At 39.6% G+C, this 24,490-nt stretch overlaps 4 protein-coding genes across 9 annotated transcripts; 1 reads left to right on the top strand and 3 right to left on the bottom strand.

The window, feature by feature from the left end:
- Positions 1–2: 2 nt before the first annotated feature.
- Positions 3–6,667, bottom strand: rab3il1 (RAB3A interacting protein (rabin3)-like 1). 2 transcript variants are annotated; one of them, XM_055155169.1, is made up of 12 exons: positions 6,568–6,667; positions 6,057–6,266; positions 4,259–4,427; positions 4,058–4,153; positions 3,835–3,912; positions 3,525–3,758; positions 2,198–2,326; positions 2,014–2,126; positions 1,756–1,779; positions 1,454–1,553; positions 1,291–1,357; positions 3–795 (listed from the first exon to the last, which is right to left on the bottom strand). In XM_055155169.1, exons 2-12 carry the CDS (start codon positions 6,254–6,256, stop codon positions 710–712), a joined length of 1,296 nt encoding a protein of 431 aa, XP_055011144.1. In that variant the 5' UTR covers positions 6,257–6,266; positions 6,568–6,667; the 3' UTR covers positions 3–709. The 2 variants fall into 2 exon arrangements, with proteins under 2 accessions (XP_055011144.1, XP_055011145.1); XM_055155170.1 differs by lacking the exon at positions 1,756–1,779.
- Positions 6,382–10,719, top strand: best1 (bestrophin 1). Its single transcript, XM_020935285.2, has 10 exons — positions 6,382–7,100; positions 7,388–7,566; positions 7,656–7,750; positions 7,899–8,132; positions 8,228–8,382; positions 8,458–8,535; positions 8,753–8,905; positions 8,980–9,060; positions 9,133–9,284; positions 9,363–10,719. The coding sequence occupies exons 2-10, from the start codon at positions 7,415–7,417 to the stop codon at positions 10,393–10,395; spliced, it is 2,133 nt and encodes a 710-aa protein (XP_020790944.1). The 5' UTR covers positions 6,382–7,100; positions 7,388–7,414; the 3' UTR covers positions 10,396–10,719.
- A 438-nt stretch (positions 10,720–11,157) lies between these two features.
- incenp (inner centromere protein) lies at positions 11,158–17,790 on the bottom strand. 4 transcript variants are annotated; one of them, XM_055155165.1, is made up of 21 exons: positions 17,555–17,790; positions 16,707–16,855; positions 15,906–16,627; positions 15,796–15,835; positions 15,628–15,706; positions 15,413–15,548; positions 15,295–15,331; positions 15,143–15,221; positions 14,911–15,051; positions 14,651–14,668; positions 14,179–14,288; positions 13,990–14,101; positions 13,803–13,907; positions 13,515–13,678; positions 13,310–13,430; positions 13,168–13,236; positions 13,046–13,081; positions 12,426–12,476; positions 11,992–12,063; positions 11,755–11,902; positions 11,158–11,656 (listed from the first exon to the last, which is right to left on the bottom strand). In XM_055155165.1, the coding sequence occupies exons 1-21, from the start codon at positions 17,555–17,557 to the stop codon at positions 11,481–11,483; spliced, it is 2,568 nt and encodes an 855-aa protein (XP_055011140.1). In that variant the 5' UTR covers positions 17,558–17,790; the 3' UTR covers positions 11,158–11,480. The 4 variants fall into 4 exon arrangements, with proteins under 4 accessions (XP_055011140.1, XP_055011141.1, XP_055011142.1 ...); XM_055155166.1 differs by lacking the exon at positions 14,651–14,668; XM_055155167.1 differs by lacking the exon at positions 12,426–12,476.
- A 392-nt stretch (positions 17,791–18,182) lies between these two features.
- On the bottom strand, positions 18,183–23,935 carry pgghg (protein-glucosylgalactosylhydroxylysine glucosidase). Of its 2 annotated transcripts, none has more exons than XM_020935222.2 (14): positions 23,862–23,935; positions 23,120–23,384; positions 22,531–22,741; positions 21,471–21,906; positions 20,439–20,558; positions 19,963–20,094; positions 19,723–19,834; positions 19,552–19,624; positions 19,344–19,480; positions 19,142–19,275; positions 18,922–19,017; positions 18,748–18,845; positions 18,442–18,668; positions 18,183–18,351 (listed from the first exon to the last, which is right to left on the bottom strand). In XM_020935222.2, exons 2-14 carry the CDS (start codon positions 23,373–23,375, stop codon positions 18,275–18,277), a joined length of 2,109 nt encoding a protein of 702 aa, XP_020790881.2. In that variant the 5' UTR covers positions 23,376–23,384; positions 23,862–23,935; the 3' UTR covers positions 18,183–18,274. The 2 variants fall into 2 exon arrangements, with proteins under 2 accessions (XP_020790881.2, XP_020790882.2); XM_020935223.2 differs by lacking the exon at positions 23,862–23,935 and adding an exon at positions 23,693–23,839.
- Between the last annotated feature and the right edge of the window lie 555 nt (positions 23,936–24,490).

Consider the following 24,490-nt stretch of genomic DNA (forward strand, 5'->3'; position numbering starts at 1 on the left):
TCTGGCAGCACAGCTTGTTTTAATGGAGTGTTTAATCTACAATAATACAACATCTAACTAGTACACTGAGGCTAGAGAGCTCCAGATCTAATCCAGGCTAAGAAATGTCTATTGCACTTGACATAAAATACTTCATATTTACCATTTTATATTGACATTAATATGATACATTTATACTGTGAGGTACAAATAATAAACTTTCATGTATGGCTATAGGCCTATATTGCATTCTTGGATTGTCATGGCTTTTCATTATAATAAGTTAATTATCGCTTACTACATTTCAGTTGGATGAGTGACAATATTACATTTTTAACTTGTATTAATACACAATCATCTTTTGAAAACATTATGTGACAAATAGTTTCAGACCAAAGTAAAAAAAAAAAAAAAAAATGTGGCAGCTGGTGCTTCATTTGTTTTTATACAAAGAGCCTGGAAAGAAGGCAGTCAAACAATATCTAAAGTAAAACGTCCTGTGTGGTTCGCAGGTCAAAGTCAAAATGATCTCAAATCCATGACTTCTTTCAACACAAAATGTCACCTGTCAGATTTTTACCATGTTTCTTCTAAGTACTAGTATATCCACTGATGGCATATATTTCCCTTGATGTTTTTTGCTACAGCACTTGGCTACAGATCCAGGGCTCGTTACCACAGTTGTTTGGCTCAGGATGTCCTCACGTACAGGCCTTATGACAAAGGTACTTTACCCCTGGTCTGTCACAAAGAAACCCAATTTTGCCACAGTCATCTCTTTTCTAAGTCGCATCACCTCCCAAAACATTTGCTCCGCTGTAAAAAATAACATTAGACTTAGACAAACTTTATTAATCCACAAGGGAAATTATGTGGACACAGTAGCTCACCATTAGAATATATTATAATAAAGAGCAAAAATATAAATGGTAATAAATTAAAAATAAGAGCTACTATGACCTGTTGCCACGCTCTAAGGTGCTCACACTGTCAAACTAAACATATCAAACATGTATGAACACCTACTTCATTGGTCCTTATCTTATGTTCATTATAACCTGCGAATGTGCTCTCCAGTGTCTACAAACCGTAATCAACTGTATTTTCACTGTATTTTGATTCTGAGAAACTTCTGAGAACTTTCTTTTGTTTTGTGTGTTGCTGGTCTGTAGAGAATAAACAAGTGGCCTATAAAGTCTATGGAGGGTCAACAGGTACACATGGACAGCCTCACGGTAGAACCCAGGACAACCAGTATCCTACGAAAAGGTGCTGGTAATAGTCAATTGTGTACACTGTAGTATGACTTACCATTATGTCTAACCAGGCCCTGCTGGATGTAGCGGATGTAAGTGAAAAAGTTACAAACGGCTGTAATCTGAAAAATCAATTGGAACAAGGTTACGTAAACAATTAAGATTACTACAGCAGATAGTACTGGGCTGTTTGTTTGAAGGTTAGAGATAATAGTTACCCTTGCTCGACTTGAAGGAGAGATATAATAGTAGTTTTCTTTGTCACCAAGTTTGATGCGGTGTCTGCACATTCGGGGCATGCCACTTAATGCGCATTTCCTACAAGCAACAATGAGCATGTTTGGATCAAGAGATGCATCCAGGACAACATTTAAAAAAATGCAGGACAACAAATAAGGCATGCAGCGTGGGGTGTACAAGCAGGTTAGTGAAAATGCAGCATGGACAGATGATCAATTAAGAGATCATTTTATGTTACAGAAAACTTTTTAGGAAATGAAAAACTCCCAAAAGCACTTACGTCTCTATTGCTGCCCTAAAGCCACTGAAAGAGAGTTTAATCAAATAAGGATTAGAAATGTGCCCATTGATTAAGTCCATTGTAGATGTTGACAGTGTAATAAAGTAGAAAAAAAAGCCATAAAGATAAACCCAAAGAGTGATCACAACCGAATCATGTGAGAGGTGACTTTCCAGAAATGACTTGGCCATTGTTTAAAGTGAACAACAGCGATAGACCAGCTGCTTTATGGGCTAGACACTATAGGACATAACTCACTTAGGGCCTCCGCACTCCAGCGCAGAAGCCTTAACCATCGGTAATGCTGACATGGCAACTGGCTCAATAGTTAGAGAATTGTTTTCCACTGCACTTTGCACCATCTGAGACAACTGCATACAAAACAAAATAACAATCAGTACGTGCGAGTTAAAATGTTAAAGAATTGAAAGGAGACGCCTACCTCAGATCTTGTGAAGGAGAGACAGGGGCTAATGTCTTCTTTGTAAATCCGACTCAAAAATGCAGAAGACCGCTCCAAACTTGGATGCTCTTTCCACATCAAAAATTCAGCAAATAAAACTGAGTCCATCTGTAAAAGATTAAAAATCATCCATGAATTTATCAGATGTTTTTGCAGTTACAGATAATTCTGACAGTATTTCATATTGCCTATTAAGTTCTGCTTAGGCTTTGACATTACCCCAAGTGAAATAAAAGGGTATATCAAAATATAATTTAAAAGTCCTATTATATTCAAAATTGACTCTTGTGAGCATTAAGTCATGTTAGAATGTTATAATCTCCTAAAAACATATCCAGAGTTGTGATTCGTTTTATTCACATGTTTGAATACCATTTTATTATTAGGTCATCGAAGCGTGTGGTCGTTTTTAAGTTAATAGCTACCTTGGGCAATTCCAAGTCTGATGATTCTAGCGAAGGTGTACGGAGTTTAAAAACACAATGGTGTGCTTCCTGTTCTTACTACATGACATCACAAGGTAGACCAGAGTGTTTTCTGTTTGAGAGAAGAACTCAGACTAAATATTCGGGGTTTATGTGTTAATCATGTGTGAATAAAACAAAACACAACTCTAGGTATGTTTTTGATGAAGGAAGTGTTATAACACAGGCCTATATCAGAAAACCATGAAATGTGGGCCATCTAAGTTTATATAATCAGTAGTTTCTTATTGTATCAAGTTACCTGTCTTCTCTCTCCCTGCACTTGTATGTTAGGATCATAGTTCCCAGAGTGATAGTATCCAGGAACCAGGAAGAAAGTGAGAGAAAGGAAAGCAGTAAAGATTGATGACAGACACTGGAAGTTGTAAGTGGAATTAACACAGTAAAAGCCAAGAAAGTATAGAATGTAAAGGTGTTAAAGGTCCTATAATATGCAAAATTCTTAGGAGCTTTAAGCCATGTTAGAATGTTGTTACCTCATCAGAAATGTACCTGGAGTTGTGGTTTGTGTCATTCATACATGTATAAGTGATTCTTTATTATTAGTCTGTCTACATTTGCAAACCTCAAAATGCTCTGTCCCTCCTTGTGACATCCTCCCTGTGAACAGGTATGTTTCAAGTTTAACTTTTACCTTTTTTTAGTAGTGACTGGCAAATCCAGGGCTGAAATTATCCAAATGATTCTAGTGACAATGTATGGAGTGTACCACAACTCCAGGTATGTTTTGATGAGGTAACAACATGATGACATAGACCAGAAAATAGTATAATATTGGCCCTTTAAGAACATACAAACATTGCACATCTTTCCAATATTACCTCTCTGTCCTCTTTACTGGTGGGCTGAATAGAAACGGCTAGTGGGTCTGTTTTTCCATTTGTTTGTGGAAGGACACCACTCGCACTTTTGTTTCTACTGTGACCGATGTGTTTATTCGCTCCTCTGGTACCAGACGACTGCAACTGTGGGTGGAGCTGACGATTGGGTGAAGCTGGGGTCGAAGTCAACACCAGAGCTTTTAGAGCTGTGACTTCTGCCTGGAGGACATCAATCTAAGACACACACATCAAAAGACCTTACCACTAAAAAGAGGAATAATTCAGACTTGGACCGTAAATGTCAACATACCTTCCCCTGTGCCTCCTTTAACTGCTTCTCTGCAGCTGCTTGTTTCACATTGGCATCTCGGACCATTTTATGTGCTTCCTTATGGACAGAATGTGCCTTATTAGCATCAAGACATATCTGTAATTATGTAACTCTGTCTAACTCTTGTGACTGAAGATGCTGCATCCTCAGACTGTCAGAATAAACAGTGTTCTGGGCAGTATTTCAGAAGTGTACATCTTGCCTCAAACAGACTGGCTGTCAGCTCCTCCAGCTCCTGCTCCAGCTGATCCCTGACCTGAGACAAACGCTCACACTCCTCATCTTTGAGTTTCAGTTCCTAAGACAAAAAGCACAAACAGCACATTCAGTGAAGGAAATCCATTTTGCATTGTCAACATTTTTGCGTAATGCTTTATTGTGAGTGTAAAGTAGGTTACAACACCCTCTTCGCCGCATCCAGCTGCTCCCTGAGGATCTCGGAGCCCTTTTCTCGAATTTCTTTCTCTCTGATGTCCAACGAGGCACTTCGGAGACGGGACAGATCTGAGTCCCCATGGCCCCTGCCTCTTCTCTCCAGGTGGTGCTCAGATGGGGGATCCAGATTGACCAGTCTGTTTGACGCAAAATATGTTTGGATAAATACAAAATCAGCATTACTGAATAAAAACTGATTGACATTACCACATGGGACCAGTTCAGTAGTGGATGCAAGGCAATAGGGTTAATGGATCTACATAGACTTGATGTAGAGTAGTAGTAACCCTAACCCTAAACTAATGACAGGATTTTAATATAATTTTGGCCTATATATTGTTATTAAGGCCTAATCGTGCTTTTTACCAATTTATGAAAATCCACTAGCCCTATAGCCATTGGCACAGGTGGATTAAATGAAGTCTATTACTGTTTGTAGTCAGGCACATTTGTCTTCTCTGAAAGGAAGTGGCCCCATATGGACTCCAGACTGGACCCACTGCTCAAGAAATAACTAGTAATTACGTTTGCTTACCATAGAGGCGAATGAGCTATAGTTTAGGCCCAACAGATAATGTGAATAGTTGTTTATTACACACAACCTACCGTACAGCCTATGGTGGGGGTGAGCTGCTCTCAACTCTCTGCGTAAATTTCCCCCGGGTGACGCGCCCTTACCCTCGGTTAGTGTCCAGCAGCAGCAGCGTCCACCTCGGATCGGCTCTTGTCAGCTTGTCCCCTCCACTGTCTTGTTTTGCAGTTGTTTACGTGTTGTTATCCAATCTGACGTTATGTGAAACTTCTCTTCAAATCACGACCAGCAAAGGAATTTGGACGCGGGCGTAAACAAGTCACAATAGCAGTGATCGTCAGTAAAACAAACTGAGATGTGAGACCGCGAAAGTTACAATAACAAGACTTTTTATCATTGTATCCTTTGTATTATGAGCAAAACTCCGATATTCCCAGAAGAGAAAGTTTCTCCCGGAGCCCTGCCTCTTTCTCTCTATCTCGCAGATCACATGACCCACATCCACTCCCAGCGCCACCAACAAAAATGCGGTCCGGATCCAGGGCGCATACCGCTCGTATAGCGCACAGCCTATTTAATGAGGTGAGGGCATGTATTACAACCCCCATTTTTGTTCCTTTTCCAAATCAGTGACTTGACAGCGACGAAACGACATAAACGGCCATAGCCTACATGCATAAATCTAGGCTACATTACTGAGACAATAGGTAAAAAAATAAATAAATCAACCCATGCTGAAATGTTTTCTGACTCAGACTAAACAAGAATCAAAATGTCACAAGAAACATGTTAATTTCATCCTAATGCTACGGAATAAAACTAGAAAAATAATTTGTTAACACCAAAAGATAAAAATGTGTCTTATAGGTAAGTTCAGATTTGTTTCAACCCAGGAAAAGTCACCGTAACTTCACAAAGTATTTAGATAAGTAGCCCACCACTGAAAAGACAGGACTGGCCACTGATAATAGATAAAATGCCCAAAAAATCACAGTGACAAAGTGTTTCAAAAAGTAAAATTACTCAGGCTAAGATTGTCTTGACAGTGACCAAAACAGCAACTATACAGATGTAAAAATACATTTTCTGGTTTTAGTTTAGTTTAAATATTAAGGCATACCTGCTCTGGTTTCAGTCATCACTTTTGCTGGTTTAATTTTTGTCTAATATTAGTGTGAGAGTGTCCTCCAGTTCACCCACTGTATATTTTCCATTTCCCACTCTTGGCACTTACTCTCCAACAGCACAGACTTCCTCCTGCCTCCTGGCTGACGTATGTTTTGTGGATCCATGTGTCCCAAAGAAGACTGCAGAAGAATAAACAGCAATTCCTGATCTTCCAGCTCTCAAGACTTCATAACTGGGACCCGAGGAAACTGGAGACGGAGGTGACGAGGAAATCTGGACACTGTGAATCCCCTCAAAGGCATCCATGTCTCTGCCACTATGGAGAATCAAAATTAACTAATACACTTCATTGTTTTCAGATCAGACCATTGGACTGATTAGAGTAGACTAAGCTGTACACCGCAGTCAGTAAGCAAAGGAGTGACCTCCAGTAAACAAACTTTGATACACAATATCTCTTTTGATACGCCTAAACTGAAGGACAAAGCACTATTTCCAGTTATTATTTAAAGGAAAACACCAAGCACTTAACACTGGAGTATAAATATGGGTCTAGTACTGACACACATGTTACAGTGCACCAAGCATCACTCCAAGATAACCACTTGTGTACTCACAGTCATAGAAGCTGTTTACATCATAGAGCCATAAAACGATTGGAGCGCAGTTACAGTTGTAAGAATGCGTTTTGCAAGTTGAGCAGCGTCCGCACTTCGGCCCTCTGCTCCTGGTCTCCTGGTTAGAGAGGAAGGGTTAATCACTAACACCTTTTGGCACTTTACTGTAGTCGAACACATATTTGCCACTAGGAGGAGCCAACCACAGTTTCAGCTTAGAAAGACATGACTTAATACTGGATTCTGGTCATAAAAAATTAAAGCATAGAGAAATAATGCAAAATCAACCAGTCAGCCATTACATTTATGTTTTGGTGAATCAAAATACACTGTGTCTATAACGTGTCTATTAGTGGCAGTGCTGTCCTCACATCAGATTAGCAGGACCCAGCTCTTACAATGCAGCTTTGTCGCAGGAACAGATTACTACATCAAGTGACCGGAGGTGTAGAAGTCCCGTTGCTCAGCTTTTTACCCCAGATTTTCTTTGTACATTTTCTTCGGACCACTTCCACGCACCTCATCACTCTAATGTGAGTACACTGACATGCCATGCTTAGAAGGAATAGTTGTCAGTCTCTTTCTCTCTCTTTCCGTGGAACTTTACTTTTTATTCTCTGAAGATTTTGTTTTCCTTCTATCTTTTTGACATTTTAATAAGCTCATATATGGACAAATTACTTAATTTAATCTTTATTATGTATTTATTGGTTTAAATCTTACTACTTACACATTTATTGCACGTGCTTTTCAAATTCTTAAATTCTGTTTAATTTATTTTAAGGGATGTAGATATGAATAACTTAACTTTTCTCGTCAGGACACAGCTAGGACAGACCAAGCAGAAATGACAGTGACTTACTCCCGTAGAGTGGCTGATGCAGGTCTGGGCACGTTCTTCCACCTGCTCCTGCGCTGGAAGGGCAGCGTCTACAAACTACTGTACAGGGAGCTCATCATCTTCACCATCCTCTACTACTTCTTCAGTGTGGTTTACAGGTACTGGGAAAACACACAATGTCTGGATTTTTATTCTCAGAAAAGGTGGTTCTTAAAAATAAAATATTGTACTCATTTTTTTTCTTCAGAAATTTACTCAGTAAAGACCAAAAGAGGCAGTTTGAAAAGCTGTCAATATACTGTGACCGCTACGCAGAGCTCATCCCTGTGTCCTTTGTACTGGGTGAGTGGATGTGCTTTATATTCAATTCAGTGCAGTCAAATCTGCATTGTTGTATAGCCTAAACAATGTTTGTGTGCAGTACATCATTATAGTATAGTAAGTAATAATAGATCACACAAAGTGAGATACACTGTACTTGTACACTCAGGTTTTTATGTGACATTGGTGGTGTCCCGTTGGTGGGGTCAGTATGAGAGCATCCCATGGCCGGACAGATTGGCAGCATTAGTGGGGGCTCATGTGCGTGGCACAGATGAGATGTCCAAACTGACTCGTCGTACTCTGATGAGATATGCCAACCTGTCCGGTGTACTGACCTACCGCTCTGTCAGCACTGCTGTTTACAAGAGGTTTCCCACCATGGAGCACCTCGTTCAGGCAGGTAGGAGCCCTATGTGTGTGTAAGTTCATTTAAATGTGTGTATTACTGTATTAAATCTTTTTGAAACAAATAAAATTTTTAACACTGTTTTTCAGGTTTGATGACCTCAGAGGAGCTGAGGCATTTGGACGGCCTACCATCGCCTCATAACAAGTTCTGGGTTCCCTGTATGTGGTTTGTTAATCTGGCTCTGAGAGCTCGAACTGAAGGACGAATAAACAATGACGTTGCACTCACAGCCATTCTCACAGTATGTTTATAGTCCAGTATTTTTCTCTGAGAAAACACTAGACAATGGCATGTGCTGAAATGTTCCCATTTTCAGGAGTTGAATAGTTTGCGAGGAAAGTGCATGAAGCTGTATGGTTACGACTGGATCAGCCTGCCTCTTGTCTATACACAGGTCTTACATGCTGTGACTTAATCTAATTTAAAATTAGCAATAGAACTACTTAGTGTTAAATGGTAAACAAATGTTCAAATAATCAAACTAACCCAAATAACCCAATAAAAAGAAATAATCCCATATAAAAATAAAGAATACAATAAATAAATGATAATTATTTAAATTTAATCAAGAGATTTGCTGATAAACATGATAAAGTTGTGTTTATTTGTAGGTTGCAACAGTTGCAGTCTACAGTTTCTTTCTGGCGTGTCTCATTGGTCGTCAATTTTTGGATCCAGCTCAAGGCTATCCTGGACACGATATTGACTTTTACCTGCCCATCTTCACTCTACTGCAGTTTTTCTTCTATGTTGGTTGGCTCAAGGTGCAAACCAGTGGTGTTGCTAATAGGTACTTATTGATTTAGAAATGTAAATCTAATTGCATATTTTATCACAGGTGGCAGAGCAGCTCATAAACCCTTTTGGTGAGGATGATGATGACTTTGAAACCAATTGGGTGGTAGATCGAAATTTGCAGGTCAGTCTTTCATGCTATTGAATTTTAGTTTCATTTTGTTTGACATGTAGCTCTTTTGTATGTCTCCACCAGGTGTCCTTGTTGTCCGTAGATGAGATGTATGACAGTCTCCCATTGGTTGAGAAAGACATGTACTGGAATGAAACAGAACCACAGCCTCCGTACACAGCTGCCAGCGCTGAACACCGCAAACCCTCTTTCATGGGCTCAGCTTTGGATATTAGGTGAATGGGATTTTTTTTTTTTGACGACCCCTGTTGGTACCCCATAAACTGTTGTTTGACTCCTTATTCCTCTCTCAGTGTTCCAAAGGAGGAGATGGAATTTCAGTCCAACCTTGAGCAGATTAAGGAAAATGAAGAGGCTAACTACTCCACTCCACTGTTGGGGGGGTTGGGTCGGCTGCTCGGAGTCCAGTCTCCCAATTTCCCTCGCTCTTCTCGAGTGTCTCTTCTGCGCAGACGTCCTGGAGCTCCTTTGAGTCGCTTCCCCCTGTATCTGCCCCCAGAGGCCCCTTCTATCCCAGGCCAAGGTCGCCACCTCCTCAACCCAGAGTCTGACTTTGCCCTTTCTGCTTTGCCCCCATTTGACAGAGCTGGTTTTTACAGCTGTCCTCAGACACCTATCCACTGTGTACCCCCTGCTGTTCCCCGCCCTAGACCTACCAGAAGGGCTCAGAATGAATGGGATCGTAGTTGTAGCTCTCTTGCACCTCCTGTATTTGGCTCACAGCAAGTACCTCCAGACACACCAAACCATGCTTTACAACCTCCTTCTTCTGCTTTTCCCTGGCTTGGAGGGGACGGTGAAGTACCAAGTGGTCCAGCCTTCTCCTTCCCCGATCCTGCCCCAGAACTTAGCCCTATATCCAAAATTAGACATGGCTTATTGTCTCGCAGACCACCGGCGAGATTAACCTTAGACACTGCCACACCTGTGGATATCCAGACAGCCCCCTCCAGCGCCCGCACCACTGGTAGTGAAAGGGTGTTCTCATTCACCCCTCCTTCACGCAGCACAAATCCAAATAATCCAAGCAGTAGCACCACCAGCATTAATACAGCCATCACCAACAGCGCGGGGACAACAGGGAGTCTCTGTAATGGCACAAATCACAGTAGTTTTAATAACAGCTTTAACGGCAACATGAGGGCAAGCAATGGGGGTGCCAGTGGTGGCTTAAGTAATATTGTGAACACAGTTTCCAGTACACAGCAAGAAGCCAACCAACAAAACTCACCAAATGATTCAGGGATCTCATTGGCTGAGGGGGACTTGTTGGGAGTTTTAGTGGACAATGAGTTGAGCAAAGCTGGGGCAAAGGAACAGGAATAAGAGGCAGAGGCAGACTGTTCTTGTTTCAGATAAAGTTTTCAAAATATCACAAACTTTCTGAGACGGCTGAAACAAAAGGCAGACATGAGAAGTGTTTAACTAGAGTTAATCACTTCCTGATTAACTTGTCAAAAAGCACCTTACAAGGATAAACCAGAGACATGGAAACCATTCTCCACAAAGTGTGCTGTGGCAGAAGGAAAATGTACATTTGATACAAATATTTGCATAATTGATGTAAATGCCAAATAACAGAGCTCTAGGTATTTTTTGTGTAATATAAACATAATTGTGTACAGATTAAAACATGTCTTGTTGACTGTTTCTTGGTCTTTCTCTGTACAGTGGTTTGTATCCTTCCATTTTATAGGGAATATTGGATATACACTTGAAGCTCTCTAGTCAACCAAAGAAATTATTGTGTCTAAGCCAGGGTGAAACTAAATTGTGCATTACCATAGCAGAGCATATTGTCTTTTTTAAATTTTAGGTTTTGAGGATGACCATTATCCAAGGGACAAATATGGACCTTCATCAAGGTGGTAGTTTTAGACAAAAGAACTAGCCCGTTAGAGCTGCTTGACTTGTTATACTGGTATTTTAGAGAACATAATAGACAGTATATACCCAAGACAGGTCAAAGTCCTAGTAACTATATTAGCCTTCAGATATGAAGACACCCTAATCCTTTCGATTTGGACCTTTCTGTCCAATTTAAGTTACACATGACATAACGTAAATGGAGCAAATAAACCACTCATCTGAAAATGTAATTAATTTATTCAACTGCTTTTCTGTGTCTTATTTTTCCAAGAAACTAAAACCAGTCAAAATCACGCTTATTGTAGATGCAGTGTCATTTTTACAACGCACTCTCCCATAACTTGTCACATCACCCCTTGTGATTCAAGAAAGATTCTGATGGTTCACAAAAAGCAGCTAACCCTTCTCCATAAGTCCATGATATTATCATACATAGGTTACAATATTTCAAACTGTCATTACAACTACAAAGAACAAACAAGACTTTATTGGACATAAAAATCAACTTTATACAGCAGTAAAAGTCTATCACCATACAGACGCTATTTGCCCCCAACTGGAGGTGAGTGCCACACAGCAGAACTGGTGCGTTTCATATAGCGGGGCTTGTTCTTGTAAAAGATGTTTTCAAGATTTGGTGGTTCAATTTTTCCAAAGAAGGCATCCAAATTTGGAGGGTTGAAATATTGCTTCTTGATAAAAATCTGAAGGTTATGTCCTTAAAAAACAACAAAAAAAAAAAACATCTTCTCAGATATGTTCTTTCATAACATTTATTTTTACAACTTAAATAATTTTTTTGTTAAACAGTACTACCTTCAGCCCAGGATGGAATAGGTTTTCTTGGTGCAGATTCATCATCTGTGGAGTCGTCACTGTTTTGGTCCATGCCATAATCCTCGGGGTTTTTGGATGGAATCTTGTTCCCACCCTTTGGAGTGATAGAGTATGACTGAGGAGATCTCTGTAATGAGGAATAAAACATAAAAGGACTTCAGACACAGAAAAGCTCATATATTAAAAAAAAAAAAGCATTGCATCACATTCACAAACCTCAATATCCACAGTCACATTGAGTCTATCCCCTCCTGCCCCTTTGCCAACAGGTGTGCTCATTACAGAACGCTGAGGGGAAAAAACAAACAAAACATTATTATAATTTTTGTGTTGACAGAAACAATCCAAAGTGAAATATACAGTGCTAAGCTTTAAAAGGAACACATCAAAATTTGCATTATTAAACTTCTGGGATATTGCATTCAAACAAAGGACTAAATCTAATTGGATATACACAAACACACTACTACTCAGTCTTCTTTCAGCTTTGAGATTTGATAAGTGCTCTTCTACTTCTTTTGGGAAGTAAAATTTATGTATCATCACCAAGTGTTAGATAGTGATAGAGCTTTACAGCAGCGAAAGCCTTTTAAACCCCAGAAATGCTTCCTTGTGACACCAGATTTTCTGGAAATATCTCAAACACTTACATCAATATCTAAAGTTTGATTGAGTGCTCCTCCTCCTTTGTCTACAGATCTCTGACAAGAAAAGTAGTTACAGATCATGTCACTTTCAGGAATTACAAAACATGGGGTCATACAATTAAACCTCACAACGTCATCTGGGCTTTGAACCAGCACACAAAGAGGCTCCAGAGAAGAGAAATACAGTAGCTACAGCTAAATGCTTGGCTAATTGCTGGCCAACAAAGGTATGAACATTTTCAATGATGTAGTGTATAAACAAATCAAAGGGCAAGCTTGAAAAACAGATGGATCATTTCTGTTCCTGGTCCTGCATTGATTGAATAGTTTCAAAGTGGGATTTAAAAAAAAAAAAAAAAAAAACAAAAAAAAACTCAGAAAACAGATTCAGAAATGTGGCATGTTCATTACGGGGTATTTAGGCAAATTAATATGTAGGACATACTCTATTCACTACCTCACAGGATCATGTATGCCCACCAGATATCAAAACTTTATGAAGGAGCATCTAGCAAGTATATACACCTATAAAGTCTGATGCATTGCCAGGCTACGAAAAAGATATACAGCAAAGTTGTGCCTGCTAAAGAAACACTAAAAAAAATCAAAATACTATGTCCTACCTCAATATCCACTGTGACATTAAGAGCAGCTGCAGCCTGGACATAGCAAAGGAGAGGAGTGTGTTTTAGTCAGTGAAAGAAAAAACAACGTAACATTCATATAGAATATACTTTTCACAAACCTGCTTTTCAGCAGCTTGTTTTTCTTTAGCAGCTTTCTCTTCAGCTGCTAACCTCAGTTGCTGCTCCTGCTATAGGAAAAATATTTTACAAAATGAGTACAACTTCAACTAAATCTTCAAGTGAATTGTCTTAATGTTTTACCAGTTTCCGTTTTTCCTCAAGTGCCTTCCTCTTCTCCTCTAGCTCTCTCCTCTCTTTTTCTCTCGCAGCCCGCTCCAGCTCACGTTGCAGTGCAAGAGCCTTCTCTCTCTCAAGTCTTTCCCTAAAGACAATTATCGTTATACAAAAGATGATCTGGTTCAGATCCACGTACAAGCGTAGCCCAAATAGTCCTCTGACTACGCACCTTTCAATAGCAGCCAGTCTTTCTCGCTCCTTCTCCAGCTCTCTCTCTCGCTCCTGCTCTCGCTTTAGCTCCAGAGCTCGACGGGCTTCGGCCAGTTTCTGAGCCTTCTCCTCCTCCTCAGCTTTCTTTTTGGCCACCAATTCTTGCTGCCGCTTCTCTTCTTCCTACAGACAAAATCAGAACATAGACTGTATGTAAAATCTGTCAATTACAGTTAGAAAATAAAATCGGCACCACCCATCAGGCTTAGCAACTGTTAACACAATTCACCATTTTGGATTTCCTTACCTGCTGAAGCTTCTTCTTTCTAGCCTCCTCCTCCAGTTTTTTTTTAAGCTCCAACTCCTCTTGGCGTTTCAGGGCCACCCTTTTCTTCTTTTCATCTGCCACACGCTACACACCCCAAAAATTTATGTTAATTTCTTGTAGTAAATTTGGCCACTCTCAGTTGATGATTGACACTTCTTTTATTCACCTTCTCATCAATCTGAGCCATCTTTTGCTCAATCTTCTTTTTCTTCTCCTCCTCTTTTTGCTCTTCTTTGACTTTAGCTTCAAAAACTCGCTTCAGTCGTTCATCCCTCTTTCTGTAATTATGAACACATTAGCTACCACTAGCACTGAAATTAAATATATCTTTGAACCATGACCACTCAGTACAAACTTTTTGAGTTCCTCCTGTTTTTTCTTTTTCTCCTCCTCCATCTTCTTCATTCTTTCAATTTCTTGCTCCTGTTTCTTTTTAAGGGCTTCCAGTTTGTAGCGTTCCTTCGTCTGTAAGAAAATTAAAGGGTGCAAATGAATGAATCAAAAATCTTACCTGCTTGTGTTGTGACAAAAATGCTTCAAAATTATGGATGGGATGAAGGATTTGTGTTGTCTAAGTGACATCAGTGCACAACCAAGAGTAAAGAAAACAAAGCCCACACATTTATAGGGTTACATAACAGAAGTTGTAATCTAGTGCAATGCGTGTATAAGAGAACCAAACCCACACTATTAGACTATTAGGTGCAGATCATTAGTGATTTGGATAAAGCCATATTGTTTTTTTTGTTTTTGGTCGGACATGCTATAGACATGTTAGGACATTTGTTATAACCCTACAGACAAGGAGAGACTGAACTATCACTTACCACTATACTACTGCTCGTCTAAGAGAGGAGACAAAGAAAAGACGGATGTGCATATTAATAAGCACCATCACTTCATACATTTCAGGTTGTCTTTCACTGGATAAATTGTCTGAGTTTAAAACATCAAGCTATTCGTATATCAGTGTTATTTAACAGGCTGATGTAACATGTGCTCATCAATAAAGCCAACAGGAAAATATAGTTCATTAGTTCAAATTGATCACCTAACACACAGCTTTCAAAATAAAAGTTTAAATCACCTTTTGATCCATTCTTAGAGGAGTGGTATGTTTAATGAAGGACTTGAGAACAGTCGACCGCCCAAGAGAAGTTGGTGTCATCATTAACATCTGATTCTTCTGAACAGTGTGGAGGAAGGATTTCATGTGTGGCCTGATTGCCTACAAAGACAAGTTACAACAGTATTACACATGTGTATTTGCAAATGTGTAATTACAGTGTTGTTACACAAAGATGGCGTGCTTTTCTTACACTTTGGCTCTTCTTGGGAGGGGAGGCTCTCTTTGATGGACTTTCTTCCACATCTGGAGCTTTCCTTTTAATACTCGAGCTAGAAAATAAACAAGGCTTTTCACATTTTAATGTTTAAATTGGGATTTTCATTTCAAGTATTGATCACTTACCGGCGACCTGATTGAGAGGTTTGCTTCTCTGCAGTAACTGAAACAAAAAGTTTAGTAGGCACAAATTAAGCCCACTACTTCACTACTTTATATTTTTTGCCAAGAAATGTGTTTATACCTGGATGCTTGTCTGGAGTATTTATTTTAACTGCAAATAGTGGTTGAGGTGCCAGTTTAGGAGAATGGGCAGCAACGGAGCGAGTAACACGTCCAACAGGATTAACTGGAGGGAGTACAGTCTCGTTCACACAAGCCTGTATTTGAATAAAGGATCAGAGCTTTAGGAAAAAGCTGGTAAAAAATATAAAAAAAACAAGCAATTAAAATACAAACCGTTTCTTCCTCAGAGATTTCTTCTGGTTGTTCAGGTACAGAATCAGCAGCATGCTCTATGGGTGCAGATGTTGCCAGTCTGTACCATAGCAAAAAATAGGGAAAGAGTTATTCTTTTTTTTTTTTTTAAATCAGATACAAACCAGTCATTAAGGAAATGTTACTTACGCCTCAGCCTCTTCATCAACTGAATCCATACAGGAGTCATCTACAAATTGTGAAAGATTTAACACATTTTTTTGTTTGTTTTTTACACCAGTATGGAAATATGGACTTACCAACATTGCTGCCACATGCAGAATTGCCCATGCGAGACACTTTTCTTTTAAGCATGGATCTTCGTGAAGCGCGCCTGACAGATTCCTGGGTCATACTGTGTCTCAGTCCAGCCAAAGAGTGACGGAGTTTGAGCGAATGCCGCACTGAACTTCTGCGGGATTTGTTGTTTGCATTTTGCTCTGTCACTTCTGTTTCTGCAGCTGTATGTCCAGGAGAGGTCACTGCTTTCACAGCCAACTCAGCGGACCGGCGCTCAGCTGGAGAAATGGAAACAACTAACGCTGGAGAAGGAATACTTTTGGGAGATTCTGTGTTGCTGGGTTTCTCCTCTTTGACACCTGCACTTTTCTGATCCTGAACTTCATCCTCATCCAGGATTTCTATCACCTCTGCTTTCACACTGACAATCTCCTCAGATTTAGGGCTGCTATGACAACTCTGGCTTCCTTCCTCTTCATCGACCTTTGTTTGCTTTTTGCGAGTAGCCCGTTTTGGACGAGTATTTTCTGTCTTTAAGGTAGAAGCCTGAGAAGCCGTTTCCTCCTCAGAAATACAGTTCAAAGCACTTGATGAGGATCCACGGAGATTGCTGCGTCGACCTTTCGAAAACCTTCTTCTGGCTTGGCCATCTTCCTGTCGCCCTAAAGATACACGTTTCCTGCGCGTATTCTTTTTCTGTGAGGGCGTTTTTGGCATGAGCTCTGGCTCGGCATTAAAATCTCTGTAAAAAACAACAAAAAACATTGGTAATAGAAGCAAAGGTATATAACAGACAAAATCCTCCACAGAATAAAGCTAACCTTGTGAACATACGATTGGCCTCTTGTTGAATCTCTTCAAGCCATACAATATGAACATTGTCAATTTCATTGATAAAAGCTTGGGCTTTGCCCTCAAACATCTGCATCAAAGACTGAACAGGAGAAACCACTGAGTTCATGGTCACAGCCTGGAAACAAAACAAAAATCACTGTTAAAGGGGCATTGAATAATATTAGATGATCAGCAGTCCAAATGTGAATCTCAAAGTTGCAACTAATGTTTAGTGTTAGTTTAAAACACAAGACATTGATAGAAGTTTCATACTACAACTAGTGTTTGAGATAAATGTATTAATGCTATTTTACTGAAATGAATTTAAATAAAATCAACACTTGCATGCAATCACATGTGAAATCTATTAACAAGTGGAATAGTGAATGAATCACTATGAATGAAGGAGTTCTAGGCTTTTAATACAGCAGCTTGTACAGTTCAGGACAGGAAAGTGAACACGGCATAAAAAAAACGTTGTGTCCGATTTACGTTTCATACTCCAGACTTGCACATTACGATCTTGCTGTCAAAACTGAGTAAAACTCTACATTAAACGGGTCTTATTCGTAAGAATAAGAATTGAATCCCTATGAAGGGCTTGTATCTCCCAGGAAACAAATGGCTTTCATCCCAACGGTATCATAAAATCAAATATTAGCTTAGCTTTAACTCGATGCAACGAGAAAACAACTATGTGCATGTTGTCATATAGTTGTGGTATATCCTCAATTTGTCACTACTAACATTGCAATGTTTATGTTATAACTCAACGAAGCGATGGCTTTGAGACTAGCTTAGAGCTAATACTGCAAGACAATATAAAAAGATTTACCATGGTTAGTCGACTTCCAAATATTTCCAAGTAAACGTTCCTCTGTCAATTAAAACAGCTTACGTCGCATCCTGACATAAAAACGATCTCAATAAAAACGTCCTTTCAGATCATGTGTAAATACTTAAAAAAAAAAGCGTGCCAGACAACAGCACAACCTAGAACCTAGAACCCAAAACCCAGGACCCAGGACACAGGACACAGGACACAGCACACAGCTCAGTGCCCGCGGAAACCGTTTGACGCGTTTAAAACTCACACAGCCAATCCAGAGCGGTCGCCCGCTGACGTTACGTAGTGTGCTCGATTTACTGATAACTTATTCTGAGGAGGCGGTGCTTTATCCTGCTCTTCATTGACACGATACAAACGGAACACCAAAATGAATGAATGAAACACACCCGGGAACGGCTGGGTTAGGCTTGAATGCTACGCAAGTTTAAATAAACCAACCATTCGCTGGTAGGATATTCACTGACCCGCCCATTTTCATCAGGAACATGGCTAGACTTGTTTTGGTTCTGAAAATGGTAAACTTATAAGACAAAAACAGACACTTCAGTAACATAAACGTTTTAACCATAGCCATAATTTCGGCAATAAACAAAGTACAAAAGTCTAGCCACACTTGACAAAAACCCTTGTTTTTTATTGTTATTGTTCAAGGAAATCACTCAGATAGCATTAGGAAGAAATTTGAATCGCTCAAGCCAACAGTTTTCAGAAAGGCCAACATGACAAATTTGATTCTAATTTACAAATGTAACCAGGCTCCCTTGAAAATGTCACAGGCTGACCTACACAAACAAACAAACAAACAAACAAACAAAAAAGTTATTTCCAACAGAACAATAAACTGATAAAAAATAAAAGAAATAGTGCAAAACCTGGTGTGAGGGGGATTTTAGACCCTGAACTCTTCAGAATAACCTGTAGATTGTAGCTTTTAGCTGCATTATCTTCAGAGCACTGGCTTCCTCTTAAAATTATGGAAATTTCTTCTTTCCTCAGCATCCAATCAAGCTGATTGCCAAGGTAGTTCACACCACGGATGCACAACTCAGAAATCTCATTTGGTAGAAGGGGATTGAAGCAAAGATATTCCTTTTGAACTCTAAATACAACATGGTTTAGTTGTACAGTATGAAATCATTCTCATTCAGTTTACACAAGTAACTAACAGAGATACTAACCTAAAACCAGTATAACCAAATAGCACAGCCTGAAGAAAGCCTCCCATGCCGGTGAGAAAATTGACGGCACCAGAGCCATCCGATGATTCACTCCAGACCTATAGGGAGAGTGAAGAATACCATATATATCTGGGATTTTGATTTGGGATATGTTAGTCATGAACCTAAATTAACCTGGAATGGACCCTGGATGTTGTTGAAGCACTTTGTAAGCAAATTTTGAGCTCTTTCTGCCTCTCCAAGTTCCAACCAGCCTATTGCAAACATACTCTGCAAGACATAACAAAATGTAATGTGTACAAAGATGTACACAGCTGCTTTCGATATGGACAATAATCAGTATATCTGCAATTATACATTATACACTGAATATGTTACTATTATGTTTATTTACCCATGTCATGGCTGGACCGTGTGGGTCTGTAACGGGTTCATATGCCAGAAGGTCATTTTTTCTGATCTCTGTAGACATAGCGAATCCAAGAGGATAACCTAACATAACTGTATCTGCCTGCTTTACTGGAGCACCTGTGGAAAAGTACTATCATGAATCATAGATAAATAAATTTAGCCATTTATAATGTCAAAGATAATACCTCTGACATAGCCATCATACTCAGGGTGGTAGTTAAATTCTTCATCAAAAGGTATTTTTAAGTTTTCCGACACTTCTTTCCATTCCTTTGGTGCAGGTTTATCAAGAAGGTCTGCTAGTTCAGTCGCAAATTCCAGACTACCCAATGAAGCAATTAACATTAGTAATATACACCTACAGACATTGTTTTGGTTTTCTTAATCCATCACCTTAGTTTGGCCACTATATTTGTGTACACTGAGTTGTTAACATTGTAGTAATACTCATCTGGAGGCATAACACCTGGAAATGAAAAAGTGTGTAAAGTGTGTGTACAATAATAATATGTATAGTACAAAATTGCGTCAGCCACAGAGGCATGTACAGTCTTTTCAGCTTACCTAAAATGTGATACTTGTGATCCTGTGGGCTCATTGTAACTCTAGACACCCAATAATCGGCCACGCCCCAAACAACCTGGCTGCCCTGACCTTCTGTGAACATGGATATATCCTGGGACAAAGGGTTGAGTTAACACATGGCCACACACTTGGAAAGAATATCAGATGCCTATTTTTTTGAAAGCTAAATAGTCCTCGGAAAAAAAACAACAACTTGTGAATATATGAAACCATTTATACCTCAGTCAGATAAAGATAATGCTGAAAAGCCAGGGTGACGTCTCCATTGATATGAATCTCCTGCTGTCCATAAATATCTTCAGGACAGACCTCTCTGCCAGACACAGCACTCTCCCATGGAAACTTTAGTCCCTGTACAAGAGTTAGATTTTTATTAAGATAAAGATATGTATGTGCTCAAAAAATGGTTTTGAAGGCGTAAAATGCATGAAATATAAAATAACAATGCATTTGCTCTGTCACACGTTTGCAAGAATAGTGCACCACAAACCACTACCAATTAATCAATGAATTAAGTTTAGAAATTTGAGTTACAAACAATATAAATAACAGATTTAGTCTACTAGTACAAAATAAAGACTGCCCAAACTAGCTTACTACATAATACAAGCAATTATTACTGTGTTACATGATGGTAGTTTACTCCTAGATGTATAATGTAATTTTCAGGCTTTAGCTTTGTCAGGTGATCATACCTTGTAGCCTTGTCTTTGCGCATTGTCTCTTGCACCATCTATTGTTCTCACTCTGTACTCAAGCACAGATCTGGCTAGTGTGGGGTAGAAGAGGGCAATACCAGGATACATCCAAATGTCCTGTTTCAAGAAGACAGTGTAAGTTGCATACATAATTACCTCCACCAAGGAGGTTATGTTTTTGCCGGCATTTGTCTGTTTGTTTGTTTGTTTGTCTGTCTGTTAGCAACATAACTCAAAAAGTTATGGACCGATCTTGATGAAATTTTCAGGATTCGTTGGAAATGTGAAAAGGCAGAATTTCATTTTGGGGGTGATCCAGAAGAAATCCTGGATTCTGGATCACTTTGAAATTTTAGTTAACATTGTAGTAAATGGGGCCAAAAATTTTGTTTCTCAATATCTCGGTTAATTATTGACCAAACCCCATGAAATTTGACTCAGGGATGGACAATGGGATCCTCTTTCATATTCCAAAGGCTGATCCGGATCTGATCCAGAAGACTGATTTTATCGCAATTTATATAAAAAATGGGGGTAGTCCTTGACGGAGGTCTGCGCTCTCTGAGTGCTTTTCTAGTTATAATTATATTGGACACTAACTAACTAATGTCTAATCAGAGTGGTTAACTATTCATAACACAATAACAAAAAATCCTTGCTTGGGTTATATGCTATATCTTACCAAAGGCCCATAGATGGTAAAAGCTCTTTCTCCTAGCAACTCTAGGCTAAATAGATAAGGAAATGCTTAACACTGCTGAATTACTTTATAGAGTCCCCTCAAAAGCTGTACTTTCAGCAATATTCCCCAACAGCCTTCCCTAGCTTTATTTTTGTATGATAATAAAATAACAGATGTCGTCACTAAGACGATCATGGGCATTTTATTTGAAGTGCTAAAAAAACAAAACTAACGGTCAGTACATGCAAGTAGAGCACTGTTATGAAGGTAATAAAAACAGGGCAATATCCTACATTTCAGTTCCCTTCTAAGAACAGAACAGAAATAAGATGTGATCAATATCTTACCTGATCCCAGAAAACATGGCCCCAGTAGTCCTGCCCATCGCCCCCGTTGGACAGACCACCAGGACTGACTCCCCCGAAGGAGCTGGTTGTATCATGAATGGATGGAAAGGCACTGAGTAGGTAGAACATACAGCCAATTAGGGCTTTGCACAGGATCTCTGAACCCACTACATCTATCTTGCTTTGCAGCCACAGTTCCTTCCAGGCCTGTTCATGTGATGAGCGTAAACTTCCACCCGCCATTAGAGAGAGGCCCTTATCATAGTTGGATTCAGCACTTTGCTGACTGTCAGCCACAATTAGGATGAATCCCCAGCGAGCCTGGCTTTGTCCTGCATTAAGTGTCAGAGTTACAGGTATATCTGTCCAGATAAGGTGCACAGTAGGACAGGACCCTCCGGGATACTCTGCTGCAGTTGTATGTCCGAAGATGTGCCTAAGAGAAATAAATGACACACAGTTTAATAATCAGGAGATGGTTTTCTGTTCCTTACAAGAAACACTAATCAGTCAGAACGTTATGAATATTATGAAGGTAATGAGTGGAGTGTGCAATATTTTAGTGTCTGGCCCCCTGTGACCCTAGCCCTTTGGGACAACAGATGGAAATTAGTCTTAGGCTACAATCCGGTGTGTTTACATTCATGTCCATTAACATGCTCTGTCCCAGTCAAATAAATAAAGAAAGAAAGAAAGAAATAAAACTATGAGAAGTAAAGCAATTAACACAGACAATTTTGCAAGCAAAGCAGATTATCAAGTAAACTTTCTTTTTTATCGAAATTGCAAATTTATAGTAGGAGAAGTTTCTTTTTTAAAGTTATATAAAAGCTAAATTGTGACATCTAAGTTCTTGAGTCAATCCATCTTCAAAACTCTTGGTCACTCTGTTCTCTCGGTCTCCAGAGGGCAGTATCTATCAATAAATAGTGATTCTGTAGGAAGTCTAGAGAAGGAAGCTCAGCGAATGAGAGATTTCATTGGCAGCTTATTGCATTTGGAGCTGCATTTTAGGTGAATGATCATGAAGTTTCCCCAGTTTGGTGTGCTTCATACTTACTTGCCACTTTTATAATCTGGGCCAGTCTCAAAAACAATGTCTTTGCTCAGAGGTTTAAAGTTTGTGAGCAGATCCACTGTGACTGGTTCCTCATTTGTACCTTGTCGTACCAGCATGATCTCCATTACCATCAGTTTACTGTAGTATCGGTGTGAGTACAGTGACTGAGAGGCTATCACTCTGGCTGTGCTCAGAGTGTGTGTAAAAATACCTAGAACAGAAACATACAGAAGTCAAAATGGCAGTTCACAATAATGGTTTAATAATCATAATAGTGGTATTGCAATTGATTCGTGAACTGGACTAAATCAGTTGTACGAGCGTAAAACAAATACGACCCAAACATGTCTACATGCCAAGATTAAAGGTGCACTATGCAACGTTTTGGTTGGGGATCCATCACCTACTTGTTGCTATGGATGTCATTGCTCTGCCTGGAATGTTCCACAGAATGACATTAAACAGCTTTACCCTACATTTATTTAATTACAGATGGTTTTATAGCTCAAAAATACCTAGAAAAACAGGCATCCACAGATCTGACTTGGTCTGAGTAAAAGGGGTCTAAACAAACTACAGACTAATTTACCTGTGTTTGTGTTCAGGCAGTAGGAGTGATTCCCAGGCTCCACAGTGTCCATCTTGACAGCCAGAGGACAGGGTATGTCTGCTCTGTGACAGCGCCCACCTTCGCCATTGTAAATGCCACCCATATGCATGACATTATTATACACCTTCCACCCCAAGAGTCCATTGGCCAAAGGGGGAAGGTAGCGGGCATCACTGGGTAAAGTGTCAGTGCAGAAAATGTATGGATCATCGGCCTCTGAAGATTCAGTTGCCATGTCTTAGACCTGTTTAAAAAAAAGTTAAAAACAGCTGGTTGCTTTCTTTGTACTGAACTCCTATATACATGCTCACTTCGCATAGATGCACAGAAATACCAGCCTTGTACTTGGAATATAAGTGTCACAAGACAAGTATCAAGTTACTCAACATCAAAACTTGCTCACAGTTCAAAAACTTATTTTCTTATTAACTTATACCAACTCTAAAATCATAGGCATTACTAGCTATTTACTACACTTAAATTGCACTTATAACTACAACTATTTAAAATTACTTCAACTACCAAATAAATTGTATAGTCTTAATGTTTTACTTTTGCGTAAAGAGGGAGGAGCATCAAAGGAATGCAGATAGAAAATACAAAACTCCTCAAAGTTCAAAGTGTTAAATCCATAAAGCTTTTTAGGTCATCTGACATCTTTGCATTTACATTATGCCACGGTAAATGCTGTTTACTGAAGCAAAAAGCGGACAAAACATACCCAACTAAGAGAATGGTGGCAGGAGTCCGAGGAAGGAGGAGACCAGAACGTATACTACGAGCTGCATGGAAAATCTGGACTGACTTTTGTGGTCTTTGGGAAAATATGACATGGATAACGCGTAGGAGTTTACTTGCACTTGGATCTAAATCTAGATAAGCTTAAGTGGCCCCACAAAGGTAAGATATTATCTACAATATGATATCTAATAGCCTATTACACCAATACAAACAAGGTAAAACAGGGAACAATGTGTCAATGGCAATTTGTCCACATGCTGTCCAAACCCTTTTAGGTCAATACAAGATTTGTTTCTCTCAAAGCTAATGCCCTCTCTCTAAATTAACTAAATAACATCCAATCGCACTTACTTATTTGTACCGCATGGTGGTGCAAAGGAGCTATTTGTGTCCATTCTGGCGTCATGCCGGGGGTCAGAGCCACAAACCCTGGGAAAAGCAGTGCTTTGTCCATATAAGGCTGCAATCCATCCGCTTCCCTCTTCCTCCCCAGCTCCATGCCTCTGTCTTTCTCAGACCTAAGAGATATTTACAGAGAGAGCCTCCGCCAGCCGGCCCTTCCTTATTAGGAGCTCTGCTTGTTGTCAGCGCTTCTGCAGTGGTCCATCT

Source organism: Boleophthalmus pectinirostris, unplaced genomic scaffold (genome assembly GCF_026225935.1).
Source record: "Boleophthalmus pectinirostris isolate CB_2022bp ecotype Guang Dong unplaced genomic scaffold, ASM2622593v1 HiC_scaffold_2, whole genome shotgun sequence".
NCBI classification, from domain to species: domain Eukaryota; kingdom Metazoa; phylum Chordata; class Actinopteri; order Gobiiformes; family Gobiidae; genus Boleophthalmus; species Boleophthalmus pectinirostris.

Bases quoted from the DNA above. Each gene is read 5' to 3' on its own strand.
- incenp (XM_055155165.1), bottom strand. The intron at 13,237-13,309 runs GTAAAACATTAA...TTTTTCCTATAG, and splicing joins TTGAGGAAAAACGGAAACTG to CAGGAGCAGCAACTGAGGTT. The intron at 11,903-11,991 runs GTTTGTGAATGT...TCCTCATTACAG, and splicing joins ATGTGACTGTGGATATTGAG to AGATCTCCTCAGTCATACTC.
- rab3il1 (XM_055155169.1), bottom strand. From the start codon at position 6,256: ATGGATGCCTTTGAGGGGATTCACAGTGTCCAGATTTCCTCGTCACCT. The intron at 4,154-4,258 runs GTGTTGTAACCT...TTTTTGTCTTAG, and splicing joins AGCTGGATGCGGCGAAGAGG to GAACTGAAACTCAAAGATGA. The intron at 3,913-4,057 runs GCAAGATGTACA...TCTGTCCATAAG, and splicing joins TGACAGCCAGTCTGTTTGAG to GAAGCACATAAAATGGTCCG.
- pgghg (XM_020935222.2), bottom strand. From the start codon at position 23,375: ATGGCAACTGAATCTTCAGAGGCCGATGATCCATACATTTTCTGCACT. The intron at 20,559-21,470 runs GTAAGATATTGA...TTCTTGAAACAG, and splicing joins GCCATGTTTTCTGGGATCAG to GACATTTGGATGTATCCTGG. The intron at 19,481-19,551 runs GTGATGGATTAA...TTCATTGGGTAG, and splicing joins AATATAGTGGCCAAACTAAG to TCTGGAATTTGCGACTGAAC.
- best1 (XM_020935285.2), top strand. From the start codon at position 7,415: ATGACAGTGACTTACTCCCGTAGAGTGGCTGATGCAGGTCTGGGCACG. The intron at 7,567-7,655 runs GTACTGGGAAAA...TTTTTTCTTCAG, and splicing joins TTCTTCAGTGTGGTTTACAG to AAATTTACTCAGTAAAGACC. The intron at 9,061-9,132 runs GTCAGTCTTTCA...TGTCTCCACCAG, and splicing joins TGGTAGATCGAAATTTGCAG to GTGTCCTTGTTGTCCGTAGA.